General features: G+C 37.5%; 1 protein-coding gene and 1 long non-coding RNA gene across 4 annotated transcripts in view; one reads left to right on the top strand and one right to left on the bottom strand.

The window, feature by feature from the left end:
* LOC113575239 overlaps positions 1-21,652 on the top strand; it is a 34,773-nt gene that overhangs the window by 1,654 nt on the left and 11,467 nt on the right. The window contains exon 2 of the long non-coding RNA XR_003410390.2: positions 5,713-5,814. This is a non-coding gene — a long non-coding RNA (uncharacterized LOC113575239). The remainder of the gene's footprint in view (positions 1-5,712; positions 5,815-21,652) is intronic.
* Positions 4,616-20,176, bottom strand: gpr139 (G protein-coupled receptor 139). 3 transcript variants are annotated; one of them, XM_027006642.2, is made up of 3 exons: positions 20,020-20,176; positions 17,583-17,585; positions 4,616-5,882 (listed from the first exon to the last, which is right to left on the bottom strand). In XM_027006642.2, the coding sequence occupies exons 1-3, from the start codon at positions 20,165-20,167 to the stop codon at positions 4,918-4,920; spliced, it is 1,116 nt and encodes a 371-aa protein (XP_026862443.1). In that variant the 5' UTR covers positions 20,168-20,176; the 3' UTR covers positions 4,616-4,917. The 3 variants fall into 3 exon arrangements, with proteins under 3 accessions (XP_026862443.1, XP_026862444.1, XP_026862442.1); XM_027006643.2 differs by lacking the exon at positions 17,583-17,585 and adding an exon at positions 15,453-15,455 and having other exon boundaries at positions 20,020-20,173; XM_027006641.2 differs by lacking the exon at positions 17,583-17,585 and having other exon boundaries at positions 20,020-20,167.

Here is a 21,652-nt window from a genome sequence, read left to right as displayed (position 1 = left end):
TCTTCCAAGTCATTTAAAACTAAAAATACAAATACATTATATACTGTTTTGCTCTCTGTCAACTAGTTACACCTAATGCTAATAATCCATTGTAGTTTGAAACGGAGGGACTCACATTGACAGTAGGATATTGAGAGTAATCACCCAACAATGATTTTGATATGTTTAATCTTTGAATAAACGAGAACACCAATGCAAATATCTAACTTGTATGGTTATGAGTCTTTGCATCCTCCATGTCCTTGGGGATTTCCTGTCTGTCTGGCATGCGATATGAGAGAGAAATAAGTGCATGCTGGGTAAGAGGCTGCTTCAGAGCAAATCAGTGCCCAGTGTCTGACAAAGTTGCAGGTAGTGCTGTTTCATCCAATAACATGGCTTTAAACAGCATTCTATCACCATCTGATCTGACAGTCTGTGCCAGCTTGACGTGCACAGGCATTCTCTGTTGGATAGATGGCTGTGGATCTGTAGCTGTTCAGAGTTTCATTCATATGTGTAAATGGTAGGGAGATGTGCAAGGTTTCCATTTGAATTCTAGGAAAAGTGACAAAACAGTGGTGTAGTTAAGTTGACTCATTTTATGAGAGCTCGGACTCCTCAAATGTTACAGATTTTGAACCTTCACATGTTTTTAAATAATGTTATTTCAGTATGAAGATTTCCAGCTTCTGTATATGGTTTGGATAAACCTTTTAGCAGAATCAGTCTATATTGCAATGTATGATCTTTCTTTTGTATATGACATTATATTTGGTTTTGTAAGACTCAAGGCATACTTATTTCTTGCCATATGCACACTAATGTTTGAAGCAATTAACATAATAATGGACACAGATTTCCCGTATTTAGTTTGAATGTGGTGTTTCCATTTAATAATCACATCTTACAGAGTAAAATGTATTAGGCCAGGGTGTTATATTAGTACCATAACTAAACTCAGCAAGGAGGTAAATCTCTATGAGCAGAGCTGGCATGAGCTTATGCTAAATAATGAATCCAGTAGTCAATACTGATTCATTAATTTAAATTAATTTAATTAGTTAAATATGCGTTCCTCATGCAAACATTTCAATAGTTTAGATAAGGTAGTATCATTACATTGATGTTTTTTATTCAAGAAATTTTTATAAAGCAAAATAATTCAACATGCCATATTCCATAACCACATTTACTTAAATAAATGAAATTACATGAACAATCATCATCATTAAAAATAATAAAACGATCTTTAGATAGAAAAAATGTTCCATACCAGGGAAAATTATGTTTTCACACACACACACACACACACACACACACACACACACACACACACACACACACACACACACACATATATATATATATATATATATATATATATATATATTTGTACACATGTGAAATATTTTTACCATTAAAGAGATCATTTGACGTCTTTAGCAGAGATAGTTTATATACAGTGTTATATATTTGAAAGTCAGAAAATACAAATGGAGTAGTTGAAACTTTTCATTTCTGTCAGCTACATCATCATTTAAAGGGATGGTAATGGAGAATATGGTACCAAGATGTATATACCACTTCCCTGCTTGCTTCCATATGAAATATAATGCACTACTCTGATGCAGACAAGCCATGGTGTTATTTATCTGCCCTGTTATTTCTATGTCATTCCTCTTGTCTTCTGACAAGGCTGTCCAGACATAGCAGTTTTATGATGGCTTGCGTAATCATTTGTTAAAGGCTAGTGAAATACCTTTCATGTGATTATAGGATACAGATTATTGATTGGTCTGCCTGGAGTGAAGCCATATACTGAATGTATTTATCATGACTGAGTGTCTACTGGTGGAAATCATACTGTGCACAGATGATCTTAGATGTACAGACTCTTTTACAACTTTCACAATGGCAGCCTACCTTTACTAAAATATAATCAGACTGAAAAACCTACTGACATTTTTCAGTAATGAAGCATATTGACATAGAAGTATAAAGCATATAATGTTAGACAGAAAATTAATCATTAAATCTGATCTGTGATCAAGCTCTTAAGTAATCTAGCTAAACCATTGAAGAAGAAACACTTCAAAACAAGTATAGAATTAAAATAATAATAATTTATAGTGACAATATTTCCACCATAAATTCTATGCTTTCTTTTGTAAAAAATAAATACATTTGTTTAAGGATGGCTCTCAAACTATTTTCTGGTATCAGAATTCCCTTTAAGAGAAAAGGCTTGGATAGCATGGCTAAAAAAGAAAATGGAATGTTAGTTGCTTAAGTACATCAAAAGAAAAGCATACAAACAACTTTATGATTTTTGGTTGGTTTTCAGAGGTGATAAAGTGTATTGTCCTATCTTTACAGAGCAGGAAAGTCACAGTCACTGGAGTATCATGGTTCAAGCAAGTTTGGCTATAAATTTGTAACATACAAATTTCAGTGGTGTGGCTGTATATCATTTCACCGATTCAGTCAATCGTAGTGATGGAATAAGAGTAATCAATAAAACATGGACATACATATTAAAAGTTTACAAAAAGCATAAAATTAAAAGCCTTGGCTAAGACTGCAAATTCATAATGCATTAAAATCACCTTATACAGACAGCTGGCTACAGTGAAAGAGATCGGCTGCCAGTCTACTCTTGCGCATTTTTCTGTAGGCTTGTAATGCACCTAGTATGATTTTTTTAGCACAGAAAGTTCCTTAATCTCTGATTGTTTGGAATATGTGTGCTTCAGGGACTTCTAACAAATGGTAAAAAAGCCTATTACTCAGACTAGTACTTGAAACATCCTTATTCATTGATACATTTACTTATATTACAGTGCCTAGTTTTGCCTCATAACGTAAAATAAGATGATTTGATATGAAACTGTAAACAGCAAAAGAGTAAAATTGAATGAGTGACTAACTTGGGAGAAATCCCTTATGGAAGAGAGGTACTGCATCACTTGCCAGCTCTACAGGTCCAGAACACTTTCAACACTACTAAAACTCACAATTGCTACTATACCTTATCTTTGACCTATACAGTATTCAGTTTTCCCATCCTTATTGTCATAATAGATTGTTTTTTTAATCAAAAAAAGTTTGTTATAGTTCTTTAAAATATGACACTTGCAGTGTCTTCAGCATTTGAATGGTCCTCAAAGACACATGTATTCATAAATTAATGAAAAAAACCAGAACATTATATATATATATATATATATATATATATATATATATATATATATATATATATATATATATATATTCAGACATTCAAGGTTCATATGAAATGGCTTAAAATGACACAATATGTGTATAAGAGTTGTCTAAGTCTATTACAGCATTGTGTTCGGTGGTTAGAGTTCTTTGCACTCTGTGCATTCCTTATGGTGTACAGTCAGTACAGGTACAGGTGTGCACATTGGTCTTTTTCAAGGAAACTTGTTTGTCAAATCTGACATTCTTAAATTAGCCTATTGAACATGATCATTTCAGTTTCTTAACAAAGCAAACTCTTTCAGCTGCAGAAAGAAGCAGTTAAATGCACTTGCCAGATAGTCCTTACTGTTGACCTTATTCTTGCAGTCTACAGCAAAATTAACAGGTTGATGACTATTTCTGTCATGTCTGCTGAATCATAGACTTACTGGTGGGTGTTCAGTAGACTGCCAATCTGTAATAATGACAGCCAAAAGATGAAATGTAACAATATACGTTTGGTTGGTGCTTTTGTTTAACTGTTGATGTTAGAATTTGCCATATACCAAAGTACTTAAAAATTAAGTTAAGCTAATAGCCCTAAATAAGGTGTAGGTTTTTTTTTTTTTTAATATATATATATAACCATAAATTCTTGAGCCATTTAATAGCACATTTATCTGCAAGACAAAATAATTCTCCAAAATAAACACTAAATGTTGCTCATTTTATATTTAATACTTGGTTAATATCCATCAACAAGTCATTTTTTTTTTGTTTTTCTGAAAGAAAACAAAACAAAAAGCATTAACCTCAGCCATCTGTATCCCTCAAGATAGCAGAGCTACTGCTCTTAGGCCGGTGTGCACACCTCAGAGAGAGACATAAGTCATGTTTTCCCTTCAAGGTCGCAAAAGCTGTAATGTATATGTGTATGTGGAAAAGAGTTTCTACATACACATAATACCTGAGGCTGACTTCTATACCTTTTTTGTAAAACATAGAATTATGTTACGTGGCACTCGATCACATACTTTTAAAATTAAAAATAATTAAAATACCAAGTGGTTGTTGCACCAATACTTCAAAAAGTGTGTTTGTTTCAAACCACAAGGCTTCTAAGTAAGTATAAATACATTCATTTTGTGTTAATACTTGCAATATTATCAATATCTAATAAAAGGCAAGGTACCTCTGATGGATAATTATTTAAAATACTGAATAATGAATATTCATATTGGCTAGAAAACCAATTTGAAACACTTTTCAGAACTCTTAAAACAAAGTTCTATTCTAAAGGTTCAGTTCTAAAGGTTGCTTTTCAGATTAATCACATATAACACATCAAAGAGAGTAGTGCCTGAACACAGAGCATCAAATCCATTTGTCAGATAAGCGTGCGTTCAGACTCTTTTTCACATCAGGACATTCAACAGTTTACTACATGATTTTGAAGCTGAATCCTTTTTTTGCATTAATATCCTGCTGGCATGTTTACTGTAAGTGAAAGCTTTATCAAAAGTTAACAAACCCATTTTTGAGTTCAACAATGAAAAGTGCTTGTATCAAACCTCTCCCCTGTCCTGATAGACATTTTAAAACCATCTTTTCTAAAACAATCTGTGAAACAGCTGTGAAAATGTGAGCTGCCCCTTTGCCACGCTCCTTGGATAACTTTAGCTTTTTGGACAAACGGTTAAGTGCGGCTTATTCAGTAGCTACTGTCTGTGCTCAGGATGATATGCACACCGGCTTGCCATTCTTATCATACTGGTACACAAGCATTTTGATGCAGTGGGAGTTGGCTGGGGAGATCCAGGGGCTACTTGTGATGGAGAAGTTGTGGCTGGCATAGAAGGGTGGCGGCTGCTTCTTACAGCGGAAAAAGGACTTGAGCACAGTGGCAGCCATGGCCCGGAAGCGCTTGCTGATGAAGCAGTAAAGGAAGAAGTTGACACCGGTGTTGAGCAACGCCAACATGTTGGCCACGTCAGTGACCAGGTGGAGTGCCCTCGCAGGGCCAGGCTTGGCTGGTTGCGCTGTGTACAGGTGGTACAGGATCATGATGGTGCGTGGTGCCCAGAGCACAGCGAACACAGAGGTGATGACTAGCAGGATGGCAGTTGTCTTCCCTGTGGAGTAGCCACGCAAACGGAAGCAGCTGCGTCTGCAGCGGAGCTTCCGCACAATCACGGTGTTGAGCGAGAAGAAGACAGAGCAGGGAAGCAGGTAGACTGTGGTGCAGTGGGCCCACACCAGGACATGCTGGCCCGCACTGCTGACGCCCCCTCCACTCGCTCCGGGAAGCCCATGCCACAGCTCGGGCCACCAGTAGTACGGTGCGCTGGAGAGCAGGCAGCCTGTATACACAGCCAGGATCACGCGGCGAGTGCGCGCGGGGTAGGAGACAGTGTGGTAGCGCAGAGGGTGACACACTGCAATGTAGCGGTCCACTGTCAGGGGCACTGTGATCCAGATAGAGGTGTGGATGGAGGAGAACTCTAATACTTGCACTGTCTTGTTCAGGGAAGGTGGCAAAGGGGTTCCGAGGATGAAGTCCTCCAGGAGGAAGTCTACAAACACAATGAGCAGGAGGACCAGGATGTCAGCAACAGCCAGAGCCAGGAGGTAATTGTAGGATGACTTTTGACGACGTAGCACCAGCTGCGACAGGATGATGACTGTGAGGATGTTTGCTGTAGAGGGTGAAAAAAAAGAAAATATGGAGGGAAAAAATAAATAGGAGGATCATGTTAGAATGATGACATGAGTGGGAGCAGATATGGAAGTGATGAGAGGAAGGGTGTGAAAGGCAGATCAAGAAAAAGTCACTGTTTGAACAGGCTTTAATGGAGATATGACAGTTTGTGACTAAGTGAATGTAAAGTTAATTACTAGTAATGACCATTTTAACTATTCGACAGCTACAGGTTTGAAGGAAATAACTGGACTAAGACAGTCAGCTGAATGTACTTAAACTACATCACAGAGCAAACACAATACCCAGAAGCGCAGATACATGTGTATGTGCGTCCCCAATCATATTAAATATCCACTGAGAAATATTACAATGAATAGCATTATGGAGTTTATGGAGTATAACAGAAAGATTTCTATGTTATAACATATAAACACATTAAGGTGACAAATGCAGTTTAGCCTTCAGTTACAAGCAGTTTTTCTATTGTGGAAAAGCCCACAAGGAAAGGAAAATGTTTCAGTGGATTTGATACGTAAGGAAAAAGCTGTAAGGAAAAAGTAAGGACGTTGTAAGGAAGTAGTCGGATTATCTCTAATGTGCTGTTATATAAATGTATACACTGTATGAGGTTAACTTGTAGCAACAAAAACGGTTTGTGATTTCTGACAATTTCTGGTTCACATTCTGGCAGAGGTCTAAAAGCAGTCCTTGCCCTTGCTCATCCAAGCCTGTGTTTCTGAGCATCTTCTTGCATCGCACCTCCCACTCCCACTTCCTCCAGCTGTGCCCCTGCCCCTGGTTCTCTCCCACTTGTTATTTCTAATACACGCGAATACACCGCAGCGACTGGGGAACAATGACCGCATGCGAAGATGGTTACTGCAATCTCCTGGACCTCTGTCAGAGTGGCCCAGAAAACCAGACAGAGCATGACCCTCCCTAACACCTCCCATTGTCAGGTCAAACCTGCACAGTTTGGAAGGCTACATGTGCAGGAGACAGGACAAACAGTCAGAGTGGCCCCACACTAGGAGAAAGAGAGCACGAGCAAAATGGGCCCAGCATTATTTTAGCCAAGCTACCTGCCGCTGGCACAGAGGGGAAATTTGCACCCAGATGGTCTGATTATTATACTAACAGAAAAAAAGCCCTCTGCTTCAGGCAAAGTTGAGGTTCTTTCCATGCTTCAGAAAATATTCTATCTAACTTACATCAAGATAGATGGTTAAAAAAAAAAGAAAAAAAACTATTTGCACTTAATTTCATGAATTCATCATCAAAACACATTTGTGAATCATAATTAAAATAAGTCCATTGGTGAAACTTAAAGAATATATGTGTCTCTCGAGTAACTTTTCAGGAAGAATCACCAATTTTGCGATAATGAAAACTTGCGATAATGATGATTTTATCAAACACTGAATCAGCGACTTGAACTAAAGCTTCTAATGTAATCCTGTAGCTGCAGCTATAGATGGTGTGCTGGCACTGAACAGGAATGCCAAAAAACATCAAAGCAGTTAGTATGAGTCTGTGTTTGCCTACAATTCTGAATTGAATTGAAGTGACTTCCCTTGTCAGCTCATTGGATAATAGACATGGAATTGGATTAAATATGACAGCAGGGAGTCTGGAGCATTACACTTCACAAGCACCAATGTATCAGCTGATTAGAAATTACAAAGCATGCTCTAGATAAGAACTCTCTGTGCCAGCCAAGCAAAACACACACACGTTTACATAAGCAGACATTCAAAAGTGCCCAAAATTAAGTACAGAGAGGAATTATGACACATACTGTATATCCTGTCAGACACAATCGTGACTGATACAGTGATGTGGTTTATATGATGTTGCGATGGATTTTATTTTTCCTCATATCATTCAGTGGCAAATACACACAAATAAAGCTCAGAAATAAGAGTAGGGCAGTGTATTCTGTATTCTTATTCTCTCTGTCTCTCTCTCTCATGCACACACACACATGGTTTATTTTCACAGTGGACAGAGCAATGAGACCTTGTGTTATTGGAATAACATGGAGCATCTAGAGTCTGATCCAGCGCTAAACCTCACTAAGTTTAAGAGTGTTTATGTGTAAGACTACAACATAAGGAAATATACAGAAGTGTATATTAACACAAAACAGAATACAATTTTTTCACAATGATTTAGACACTATAACTGGTTCTATGAAGCAAATATCTAATCAAATCAAAAAGAAAGATTAATTTCCCAAAAAAGATTAATTTCCCAATCAAAAGAAAGATTAATTTCCCAAAAATCTAAACACTCTTTGCTGATTTAGACACACACACACTGTAGACCTTCTGTGGAAAATTCCACACACAAAATCTTCCATAAAGCACAGCTTACTCACTATTCTCATTAGAAAAGTACACAAAATAGTACACAAAAAGTCATCCCAGTTATCAGAATAATCTACAGGTGTAAAAAAGAAGCATATTGTTCACACACAAATTAGATTTTAGGGATGCAGAATAGGGTTACAGGTGTGATTATATGAATATATCGGAGAGGAAGCTCAGAGTGCAGATGAACTCAGCAGAGAGGCCAGAGAGGAAGAGGAAGCCGGACATTGGTATCTGCTGCAATATAGGCTACATGAAATGTCACTGAGAAAACCTGGGCAACAAGTACAACCATTATCTGTTGTTTCTGTAGATTACTCTGTAGAGTAAGAATCTAAATTTCTGTACTTTTTATGTAGTATACTAAAGTGCTGTACTATCATATATACTTGTGAACTAGATTTCTAGTGTGAGACCACAATCATATAGAGGCAGCTGATGGCTATTAACCATGGTGACAGCTAACAAAATAATCTGATTACAAAAAATAATATTGGAAGACCAGGGGATCTTTCAAGAAATCAATCAAATTAGTCTTGAAACCATTGATAATGTCTGTGGCAGAAACAGGGTAATGAAGCAAGTCTACCATGTTACATGTGAAATGAACTTGGAAAGGGCAAAAGACAAGTGCTTGAAATATACAAGTACATCAAATATGTATGGGTAGAGTGATGTATTTCAGCACTATATACTGCATTACACCCTATATGTGACATGACAGAACAAGTCAGATGCTCACGGACCTTTAAACCTCTGTGGGGTAATCTGTAATCATAGTAAGTAACAGATGGATGGTCAGAGGATAGAGGATACAAGACAACAAATCCAAATGACATCTGTAGTCACAATAAAAAACAGTCCAAGCCAAAACCAGAGAGGCACAAAAAATAGGCAGACAACAGAACAAAGAATGACAGCTAATATTAGAAAACACTCAGTATGCGCGCGCACACACTGAGAGAATGGCAATACTTTGCAAAGAGAGACTGTCAAAGGCATGGCTAAATAGAAGTAGGATAATGAGCAACAGGTCAATTCAATACTCCGGAGATGAGGATCTTGTGAAGTGATACATGGGAAGTTGGGAGTTGTAGTCAGGTATGTGGATAGCGGAGGTCAGCTGTGTGATAATAAGATGGGCTGTATTTACAGTACTATAGTAATGCTTTACTTTTTACTGTGTCATTTACTGTGTAATGTATTTTTAACACTTATGGGCAGTCTTTTTTGTAAAGAATATTTGAAATTGATGCCTGGAGAGAATATGAGTCAGAATTCAACTTGACTAAAAAGAAGAAAAGAGGGGAGAACATTACTGGCCACCAGACCATTGTGGTGGTCACTGGGCAGCATGCAGGGAGTATCACAACATGTACCACAATCAGCATTCATGGTGTCCTCCCCCAACAATTATTTCTACAGTGCTTTGTTTTGGGCCTTTTTCATTTGCAGTTCTTTTTTACTCATCAGTTTACAGTACATGTGCTATAGTCATAAAATAAAATAAAATGAACTAGCAATTATACTGTACCTACACCCTTTTTATGGTAGTGTAGGTTTTGTAGTAGTGTTCTAATAAAGTTCAACAGTGTGTAATAGCTTTAGATGCTTTAGGTCATTGTATTGTTAAAATGTAAACCTTTGCCCCAGCTTGGAGTGAAAATGATGAAGTGACGCTGAGTGTCACGTTTTCTCCATACAAATCTGTGCAAAGAGTTTGAAAAGATTTATGTATGCATTGTATATTCAGATTCTGATAATGGTACAGCTTTATTGTAGACTATTCAACCCTTCTGTGCCGAGATCCCTTGTCTAGTTAGTAGGTAGGTGATGTATACTATGCACCTGCCTTTGAATGTGATATATAATGTAACTCTCCATACATGCATTTCAAAATGTGTCTCTGAGCCTAAGCTGTTGGGATCCCCAACATCAGAATGACAATACAGTATAATGTATTACAATGGAGGTAGCTTTATTCTTTCCTTTCGCTTTCTACACAATTCATGTGCTGCCTTCCTTTATTTTGTTCTCCTTGCTTTCCTCTCATTTGTTCTCCTCTCCCTCATTCCACTCCCATATCAAATCTTTCTTTCTGTGCCCTTCTGCCTCTATCTCTCTTTTCTGCAAGCTCCATCTGTTTCTCTGTTCTCTCTCTACATTCACACCCCGTTGCTTTTCTTTAGTAATCCTCCTCTTCATGTCTTTATTTCCTTTCCCTCTTTCCTTTTGTCCCTCACTCTAGGCACTCCTCTAGCAAGCAGGGCTATTTCATAGAGTGCATGTATTTTGTTGCTTTCTCCCTCACAAACCATTATTCTAGCCTGGATTCCCTGCTGTGGCTTTGCTTATTTAGACAAACAAAAGTGGTCCACAATAGGTCTGCAGTTTGCTTGGTGTCTGACATTTTCATTTAGCCATGGCATGCCTCTGTTGCATGGCCCATTCATTTTAATTGACTCATCTTGCCAGTTCCTATGGCTGAAAATGAGAGCCACCCATTTCTATCACTAGCATTGCTAGTTTTTTTGAGTGTGTTTCCATCTGTCTGCACATATGGGTGTGCATGCATAAGAATTATGAATATAGTATTAAGATTCCAAATGAGAGAATCAGGTATATAGTGGTAAAACAAAAAATATATATATTTCAAAGGGTTGCGTGTGTGTGTGTGTGTGTGTGAGAGAGAGAGAGAGAGAGAGAGAGAGAGAGAGTGTTTGTGTGGTGGTGGTGGGGTAAACTGTGTACGCAAACTGAGAAAAGGTTGGTTGCGTAACCTAATACAACAGACTCTCATGAGGCATAAAAATACCGCATGCATTTTAAAAAGGCATTAGCGTCAGCTGGCAGCTAAACTGAGCAGTGAAGCAGATCATTGCTAAGGAAGTTTTCTCAAGAAAGCTAGAAATACCTAACCCTTTACAGGGTTACAGACCTATCTAAGGACTGTCTGGGTTTGGTCCTAATATTCTAATTAGCACACTTTATTGACATCCTTCTGTGCAAGAATACCGGTCTGCTGCACCACTCAAAATATATACAGAAGAGGAAGTGGGGAGAACTGGGACTTTTCACCTTCACATGTATGAACCTAGCAATGCTGATTTGGGGAATTGCTGGTTTGCTTTCACTTGCTCAGACTTGAAGAGGCCACTCAAGTGGAAGGGCAGTTTTGATAAGTCTTGGGATTGGTGAGGATAAAGCTTTATCCAAGATTGACACCACACTACAGACCCTGCTGCCTAGGCCTATGATATAGTGAGTATTTTCTGGATATAAACTAAAGTTTAGCAAAAGTCAATGCAGAAGTGAAAAGGTTTCTCACTCCTTAGTAAAAAAATAATTCCAGAGTCCATGTCCTTTAATTTTACACCAACACATTATTTTTACAATAAAACTGAAGACACCTTTTCTAATGCTTCATATAAAGAATTTTGAGAACTTGATGGATACAATTGGATCTGATCTGAATAGATAATCCAGTGTGCCTGTACAATTGGCTGTAAAAACTGTGAATACAAATATACTTCTGAGATTTTGAAATCTTTTCCAAATGTCTCTCACTCTAATTGTCCAATATTTTGTGTATATCAATCTTACATATATGGAAAGGAAACCCCCAAATAGTTAAGAAATCTTTTCTCCAAAGAGATAAACACAAAGCTGGACCATGCCTTCCACGTTTATACAACATTATTGGGTAGGCAACCTCCAGCAAAGTTTAGCTTAGGGTTGATTTCAAATTGATTTAGGGTTGAACTCCAGTGGTTATATGATTAAATGTTTCACAAAATTCACTTGTACAAAGCCAAACTAAAAGCCAAATATCCTAATACTGATAATACCTGTAAGTACTGTGTGATTTGTCCATCTAATTTAAACACATTCTGAACATGTTCTAAATTAGCAAATTGGTGGTCCAACTTATTTTGGTAGCACTAGACATTCACCTGCACCACATTAGATTGTCTCTGTCTACCAAATGAAAAATGAAATGTAATAGGTTTTGTATATCTAACAGCTCTTAGGTAAATACTGCTACACTGGAGATTACCCAGTCCTTCATGTGAACTTACTCAGCAGACCTAAAGTCCTTCTTGAAATGACAAAAGATGATGCGTCTGCTGAGAGGATCCAGTTGCAATAGTCTTTTTTTCTTTGTGTTATTAATAAATTGTTTTTAAAAATTGCATATATGAATCTCAAGCACTACTCATTTTACTCATTTTATCCATTCAAATCCCACCACCACCAAGTTGCCACCACTGGGCCCCTGAGCAAGGCCCTTAACCTTCAATTGCTCAAGATGTATTCAGTCATAATTGTAAGTCACTTTGCAAAAAAGCACCAGCAAAATGCCATAAATGTAAATCATGTTTACAGGCCCAATTAAAATAAGAAAGAAAGTATTGTATTTTTCTTATGACTTTATGCACCCAGAAATGTCTCACTTGTTCTAATTTTCACAAACTGAAATCTCACTGAAATAATAAAATGTTCCCAACCAAACTTCAATAAGCACCTATATAATTTGACAGTCTAAAATTTATAAATGATAATAATGTTTGTGATAGCCAATAGTGACAGTTTTATGATCAAATAACATTTCTCTACGTACCTTGATTCTGCTTGTTAAGTAGGCCTAGATTATTAAAGTAGACCTACACATCGATATTAAAGAAGACCTACAGATAAATTTTAAAGTAGACATACACATAGATATTGAAGTAGGCCTACTCATAAATATTAAAGTAGAGCTACACATAGATATTAAAGTAGGACTACGAATAGATATTACATTAGATCTACACATAGATATTAAAGTAGAGCTAAGCATAGATATTAAATTAGATCTATACATAGATATTAAAACTACAAATACCTAGATATTACTTTGCCTAGTTGTAGCTCTTTGATGTGGGAGTTTTTGTAGAAATGTTTGGGTTATCAAAAGACCTTACTGATAAGAAGGTATTAGGTATTAAATACCTAAAAGGTATTAAAGATGATTAATAATGATTTTTATGCACCATATAATTTTTAAATTCATGTTACATTTGTAACACTTGATTCTGAGTGTTTTAGTCAAGGTGGACTATAAAGCAGAGACATATCTCAAGCTAGTTAGCTATATCTTCCACTATTCTGCATAGCCCTTTGCTATTATAAAATAATAATAAAAATTCTAGTTTGCTTAATGATATGTGTGTAAATATTGTTAACTTGTACTAGTTATGCTCTCTATACTTAGAGCAAGTACAGACCAATTAATTTAGTTTGGATATATCACTCTCCCATTTAATGATTGATTTACTTTGTTAGTTTATTGTTAAATGCCTGGATGACATATTTTGTAACTTCATACCCACACAGAAAAAGATTAATGAGCCGCTCCTAAATAAGCAAGATAATTTTTACCTGATGCTTTTATCCAAAGCAACTTTTAATTATGATTGAGTCAACTTGGACAAGTGAGGGTTAAGGGCCTTGCTCAAGCCCTTAATGGCAATGGTGGGGGTTGAACCAACAACCTTCCACTTACAAATCAAGTACCTTAACCATTGAGCTACCACTGCCCTGAACATGTGTGTTCAGTTTAATAATATTGAACAAAAACATCATTGTATTATGTTATTGAAATGCTGCAAATATAAATCATACTGTTAAAATAAACATTTAAGTGGAACCAAAATCCATGTTCACAATTTCAGAATATAATATAATGAGGTCTCCTACCTCACCCTGGCAATATGTTAATCAGCAACACATACAGTACAGCCAAACACTGAACCTCTTTAAGTTGCAGCTCATGCAATACAGTGTGCTGATTTCATCTTATTTCATCAGGTATGTTTATGTTTTGTAGTTTGTCTGAAAGATCGGCATTTAGTTCTTTTAATAATTGCAGATGAAATGTTCGTCTTTTTTGAGTGTTTTACTTCTTTACTGCTTCAAAGCTGACAGACTTCAGTTAACAATACTTTTACACAAAGAAAGGGTTGTTAACTTACAGAACATCTTGCAAAAATATTTTAAAATACTTTTAGACATTTAAATGTAATCCCAGATGGCTGCACCTCATATAGAGTATGCAAGCAGAGCAACTAGTCTAAGCACAGAACAGTTTCTAACAAATGAACCAGTCATCCCAGCAGCAGATCAGTGCTGCCATGAAAAGTCAGTAAATGAGGAAGGTTTGGTCCACTACATATGTAGTAGGTACTCGTGGTTTTTATGGGTGTTTCTTTGCTGGGTGTATAACAAAGTATTTAGCCTGTTGTTGTGTGTATAATACATAAGTACTTTCATTGTTATTTCAAACACTAGTGGTGGAGCAAAAATTGTTTGTTTTTAAACTACCAGATTTAGACATATCTCAGAAACCATTGTTTAACATAAATAAATGTGATATATATTAAATCTTTGAGAGTTGGGCATGAGATTACAACCTCTGAGATTTCTATGTAAGATCTGAAAAATATTTAAGGTCATGAACAATGGGAAAGTTTCTTTTTGATTTGTGCGCAAGATGTGAGAAAACTAAGTGATAGTAAAGATAAAGTTTTAAGAACTTGTAAATTGATCAATGAGACAAAACGATGTCTGGTTGTTTTGATTATTTCTCATGAGACTTGAATGAGATAGAAAAATTCCTTAATCTCAAATGAATTGTTAAACTTGTTCAGTTCTGTCAAACAAACGTAGAAGGACTTAAAATGGTCTGATCTGGGAGTTTGCTTTCCTATGGGCATGTTTTTTTAAAAAAAGAAAAAGGAAGACTATCAGATTAGAGGTGGCTTTCTGGGGAATTCTGAGCTCAGAGCTCTGTATTGATACAGGTCCGAAAGTAGGCCTAACTCAATTGCATAAGATCCGATATCTTTTTTCAAACTTCCATTTTGTAAGAAAGTCATATTCAGTTATTTACCTGTAACAGAAGTCATTAAATGAAATATTAAACAAGCTTAAAGTGTGACCTTTAAGACAGGTGTCCACTCTGGCAGAGAATACATGTTGAATGCATGAAAATGCATCCATTAGCATGCTTTTGTTACTGGTGTGGATGTATGCTGTTGTTTCATTCTGATCCGAAGGTTATCTTTTTGTTTTCTAAAAGCAGTACATTAGTGTGTGGACGAATGTACAGCAAGAATGTCAAGGAAAGCCAAAGAGGAAGCTGTAAAGGAAACCCACTGACAGCCCTTTCTGTGACCTGCTGAATGGCTTCGTTTGTGGTGAATAACGAGCCAATGGAGCGATGAGTAGTGAGAATTTTTGAAGGTATTTCTGGTCTCTTGGGCATGTGTTGGTGGAAGTATCCTGCAATGACCCTATCCCTCAAGCATGTCCTTTTGATTTCCTGAGGGACAGCTGATACTGTCACTTGCTAGAAGAAGGAAATCCCCTGGAAGATGATGAGCACACCAGATCAGTCTGTACCATAGACACCAACATCAGCTACATGCCACTGAATTGTGCCCTGGTCCTTTGCATCTACCATTGAGGGCTGTGCATAACCTAGACCTGTTCTAACTGGTGAACAGTGACCTAGTGAATGGTGAGCACCTGCACCCCTTTTCTGTGTCTTTTGTCTCTTGGCCCATGTCCTGTGCTGCGCAGTCCCCATATGCTCTGCTGCTACTAAAGGCTGTGCCTTTTTTTTTACCTGGCTGGCCCTGCCAGGTGCCTGTTGCTGAGTCACAGTACACTTCCTTATACAGCACAATATGGGCTCACTTGTAGGGGCTGCGTTGTGGCTGCTTTTGGAACTCTGCTGATGTGGGACTATTTCAGGCATCACTCATTCCTTGCCTCTCACAGCCGATCCCATCCACCGTGCACACCTGGTGTTGGATAGCTGCTTTTGGGACACCTATATTTTGATTACTCTTCTTGATTGCAGAGGAGCTGAGAATTAAACATGTTTCATTGCAATTATAAAGACAGTGTTTTTGGACTTTACTCTTAGTACGAAGTTTAATTTAAGTTATACAGAGATGTTTGCAATTTTCTCTTGGGTTTGGGTTTCCTGTGTTCACCCATTCCTGGTCTCTCAGTGTGTGTTCTTCAGCCACTGCTTAGTTTCCTTGTCATCCTTTTCGTATAATAGCTGGATATAAGCATGTAAGATAAAGCATGTACTTTTAAGCAGACTACCTTTCCAGTTTTTACATGCACATAGAAATTTTTCTACAAAATATAATCAGTTTATATTTTTAGTGGCTCATGAAATGGTGTGGCTTAAAATGCATACACTGTAACCATTCTTGAATGCAAAATCTAAAAAATTAAGAGGTCTTGAAAATTAAAAGTTTTTATGGACCTTCAAAATTGCACTCACTTGCTGTAGTTCCATGAGATGCATTTGGTCTTACCTTTACTAGAAAATTGAAGAGAAAAAAAGCAGAAAACCTTTTTTTTCTCCCCATCTAGAGGAAAATGTATTTGAACTGTATATCTGAGGGTGACCTCATAATGATCATAACCAAGGTTTTGGTGCAAAGAGAAGGAGAGGAATTCAGCGGAAACAGGAGAGACGGAGGGAGGCGACTGGGGGTGGGGGGGGGATGTTTGGGGTTGATGAATTTCAAAGGTAACTTTAAAGGTCACAGCCTTTTTGTGCTTTTGGTGGCATTATTTTTCCTTAGTCTTCACAGAGAGACAGAAAACAGAAAATGACTACCACCAGCTCCTGTCCCTGCAACTCATGCAAATGGACTAACTCTAATATGTGGAGGAAATGAAATACAGAGTGCAAATGTTATTGATCCCATTGTGGTTGACAGTGAAACCATTCTATGAGCTGTGATATAAATGTCCAAGCTGACTTAATCAAAGTCAAAAAGCTAAAAACAGTACTACTACAGACAGACAGACACACACACACACGCACACACAGAGAGATACATGCACACACATTTCATCATGTGAATAGTAAGCCTTGATTGGGGAACACCAGATCAATGAACTAAATGAAAAATCAATGGGCCCATCTCTTCATTAAGTGGCGTGTGACACCTAGGTAGCTTTTGGCTTTAGAAAGGGGCATTAATGTGAATGTGTGACCTTCTATCAGAGGCAGAGCAGTCTCAGAGGAGCCCATCCCTGGATAATCCTCTGTGTCTAGCCTTGACATGACCACAAGAGTACACAACAGCCAACATCCATACAGTCTATAAAATCTGATTTTCCTTCCAAATTTGGAAATATTTATTTATACCCGTCTATTCAGTCATACTCAAATTATAGCTAGTACTATAAAGGGTCTTTCTTTTTTCTCTTGCATAACTATACCACTGATATCACAGTAGCTGAGGAACCCTCTATACAGGTAAGCAGTGCTTCTACAAAATGTACCCAGTGAACTGTAGATGAAATAGATGAAAACTATAATCAGTTAATTGTGCTGATTTTTAATGTTATCATTTATTACATTTATCATATTTTATATCTGTTTAAGTAATGCAGAACAGGCTTTTATCTGACTTGCCTCACACAAATGCTATCAGATTTAAATGTAATGTCTCTCTCATCCTTTCTCACTCGGTCTCTTTACCTCCATGCCCAAACACAGCATGGCTGTATGATGTGCAAGCCTGTTAAGAGTGAGTGGATGATTAATTAAAAAGGTGGCAATTTGTTTTATCTCTGTCGCCTGCTTCCCCTCTCAGACCTCAGAGGTGTCACTTCACTTAGGCGGCTCTATTATTAATCCCAGTCTGCTTCCCTGCATCCTTCCCCTATTCTCCTTTGCCTAGCTTCTCCACACACAGTTGATGATCCTAATGTCGGCATTATGGCAAAAGGATAATTAACTAATATTTATATTTACATTTGTTGTTGTTTACAGTTCAATAGCCAAGTGAAATTGTGTCAGTATTCTCAGACATTTTAGGCACAATGTTAATATCCAAAAGAGTTATCAAGTAGTTGGCCATCTAAGATGTAACAAAGTGACTGGCTACCCAAACATGACAGCTGGGTATTTTTATAGGCAAAATGAATGAAGAGTGCATTCATTTAAATATTCCTACTTCAAAGCAAAAGTGAGGAGTTGCAGGTCAACAAAGTATCAACCTTGGCACTGAAATGTTAAAGTACAGGATTAAGGGGTTTGCAATATCTTGCCTTCTTTAATTCAAAAACACAAATCAGAATGCAGAAGCCAACATGTTTTTTTTCAATTCATAACTAGAACCCTGCAGTCCATATTGCTCTTTGTGGTTTAAAAAAAAATACAAAATTTTGAGAGAAAGTGTGGGACCTTTGTGTTAATTGTAATTATGTTAACTGTTAATTCAGTCCTGTACTTCCAGGATTGTATTTGTTGTCTATATACATCTATACAGACATGTTAATTAACTCATCTGAGTGTCTGTATTACTATATATCAATGGGAAAAGCAATACTTAAGTCACAAATTTCAAAACATTCATATAAAAAATGAACAGTTTTGAAAGACTGTCTCAAGTGCAGGTATGTGACTGATGTGTCATTTCTAAGGCTTTCTCTATGATATATACACACAGAATATACAATAGTGTGAAAGTACTGCATTCTACAAACTATTAAATAAACAAATACTACATTAAATATATATTTTACTTAGAATACTTTACTTAGAATGTGAATTAATTGGAAAAAGGTGTTTACATAATAAATTATTTGGAATTCTGCTATACATTAAGGTGATATAACTAATTTATGCTAATGTAGACAGATGGCTGTGATGTACTGGTAGAATTGAATGATTTGTCTCTAATGTTGAAAGGACAATTAGGATACAATCTATGTGCCAGATTGCCATTCACTACACAATATGCTGCCTCACTTAACATCTAGGGTCTTTACTATATAACATGTATTAGCCTTTCAGTTCATTGTTAAGTTCAGTTTGACATATAAACCTTGATATCCGGAGTCCACACTGACAGCATAGTTCAGCTCATCCATGTTAAAGGATCATAAAACTCTTGTATACAGAGTAGCAAACATTTCGCAGAAAACAAAAGAGGTACAGAACTGAGATAAACTGACAGTTACAGTCTCTCCTTTACAGACATCTGTACTGTAGTGAAGCGCTATTACCCATAAGCGATGATGATGGATTTACAGCAATACCATGTCACAAAGAAAATGAAGACATGTGCATTAGCTTCTCTGGCTCCGTGCCCAGCTCAAGGACATGGCTCCTGATCTCAGTCCACCATAAGTGGTGGTACCACTGTCCTTGTCAGATACTTGAAACTATGCCCATACCACTGCCCAATATGAGTGAGACTGAATACTTTTGACTACATTTCTCTGTAGGCGACACCTTCAAATAATGTTATTATTTGAGAATGGTCAGTTACTCACTGACAGAACATGAGTAAAAGTTTTCTCACAGAGGTTGGGCTCCATAGTGATCATTCACATTCACCAGGCTCTGAGCTATTTGTCAGCTTCATAGGTCATTCTAGTTGAGGTCAATCTCAACAGCAGACTCAGACAATTACATTGTTAGAGTATTGTTAAAAGAATCCAACAAGACATTTTGTAAGACCCATGAAAACTCCTATAACCAATGCTCTTCAAAAAGACTAATAGTTTGTTGTACTTACAAGGTCATCATAAAGAATCAACAGTGGTTTTACAAACAGTAACAATCTTAGCAATCTGAGCACAGTGACATGCACACAAGTCTACATCTCCATATGTGTGCAGAAGCAATCAAGCAAAATCATTGACACCAGCATTCCCGAGTGGGTTTCTTACCAGGCAGGCCAAGACAGAGCAGGGTGCTGTAGTAGATGACTGGCAGGGGTCCGAGAGGGCAGCCCCGGGGGCTGTCGGGTTGCGGCAGCTCTGGGCTCCAGGCGCTGGCGTTAGGGGAGAGCGCGGTGAAGATGTGGCTGTGCTCCATGGCCTCACTGCCTTCCTCCAGCACTCTCAGCAGCTGAGAGGAGAAGCATGCGCACACAGCAGCCAGGCTGCAGGACACGAGGAGAAAGGGTTCTGCCCTTGGGTGCCAGTCGACATGAAGGTGTGTGAGGGAAGACAAGAATGTAAGAGAGCCTGTGTGCTGATACACAGATAAAGATGATGGTGGTGATATGTGTGAGTGTAGGGGAGAGAGCGAGAGAGAGAGAGAGAGAGAGAGAGAGAGAGAGAGAGAGAGAGAGAGAGAGAGAGAATGCCTGTAAGATATGTGTGTACGAGGGAGGCTGAGAGGTGTGTGAGGAGAGGTGGATGTGAAGGTAAGGAGTGGAAGAGGAAAAATGCTGGATGTGTGTGAGCGAGTGAAAATGGCAAGGTGGTTAAAAAAGAGGCAGAGAGAGATGAAGGGGAGGGGAGGGAGAGAGTGAGTGAGTGAGTGAGTGAGTGAGAGAGAGACAGAGAGAGAGAGAGAGGGAGGGAGAGAGACTGAGAGAGAACAAGGTATAGAGGCAGAGAAGCCAGAGTGCTTGTGAGATATGAGTGAAACTAAGTGAAGAAGCAGGGCAAAAACAATAGGAGAGAGAGAAATAAATGAGCTAGTGAGATAGCAAGTCACTGTTGAAACTAGTACGAGGTGAAACAGGCAGTGGAATTAAAGAACACAGCCACACTTAGATTTAGATGTCTTCATCAGCAAACCACACAGCATGTATATGCTGGAAATTATATGTATTTTATGTTCAAGGATAATGAAAAGCAACTCTTCCAACAATTGGTTGTAAATTGCATATAGCGCTTCTTAATTACACATTTATAATAAAATTATGAAATGTAATTTGTCTTTTTTATGTAGTCTTTATGTAGGAATACAGTAGGTAAATACTTCATTGTATGACATTGTTACAGATGACTTGACAAAGCTCTTTAGCTCCTAGGTATCAGGGAAAACACATGTCATGTTCAAATAGTTGAAAATAATGATGCTGGCATGTATTTTAGATGGATTACACTATTGATGGAGAAACCAAAACATGAGAGACCAAAACAATAAAGAGGGATGGTAATTACCCATGAACACTCAAATATTCATCATATGAAGCAGTGGGGATGAAAGAACATGAATGAGGAGAAAGGATCAGAGAGACATCCATAATGAACTTAAAAAGAATGTAAAAAAAATCTCAGGTGTTAATTATCTTGAAAAATTATTTTGAATATAATGGTATACTCTGCATTATTTTGATAAACATTGTAGATGTAAAATGGTAATATGTCTATGGGGTACATGTTTAGTTAATGGAGAAATTAGCTGAACACAGCATAGCATGCATTAAAATGTAACAAACACCATCAAGTTCTTCTGCGTTCCAGTATGCAAAGGGGTAATGCACAGATAGAGAGACAGTGAGAGAGAGAGAGAGAGAGAGAGAGAGAGAGAGAGAGAGAGAGAATGAGTGAGAGAGAATATATC

The sequence above is a fragment of the Electrophorus electricus genome, chromosome 1 (genome assembly GCF_013358815.1).
Source record: "Electrophorus electricus isolate fEleEle1 chromosome 1, fEleEle1.pri, whole genome shotgun sequence".
NCBI lineage: Eukaryota > Metazoa > Chordata > Actinopteri > Gymnotiformes > Gymnotidae > Electrophorus > Electrophorus electricus.
This window is presented reverse-complemented; position numbering and strand designations above follow the sequence as displayed.

Bases quoted from the DNA above. Each gene is read 5' to 3' on its own strand.
- gpr139 (XM_027006642.2), bottom strand. From the start codon at position 20,167: ATGGAGCACAGCCACATCTTCACCGCGCTCTCCCCTAACGCCAGCGCC.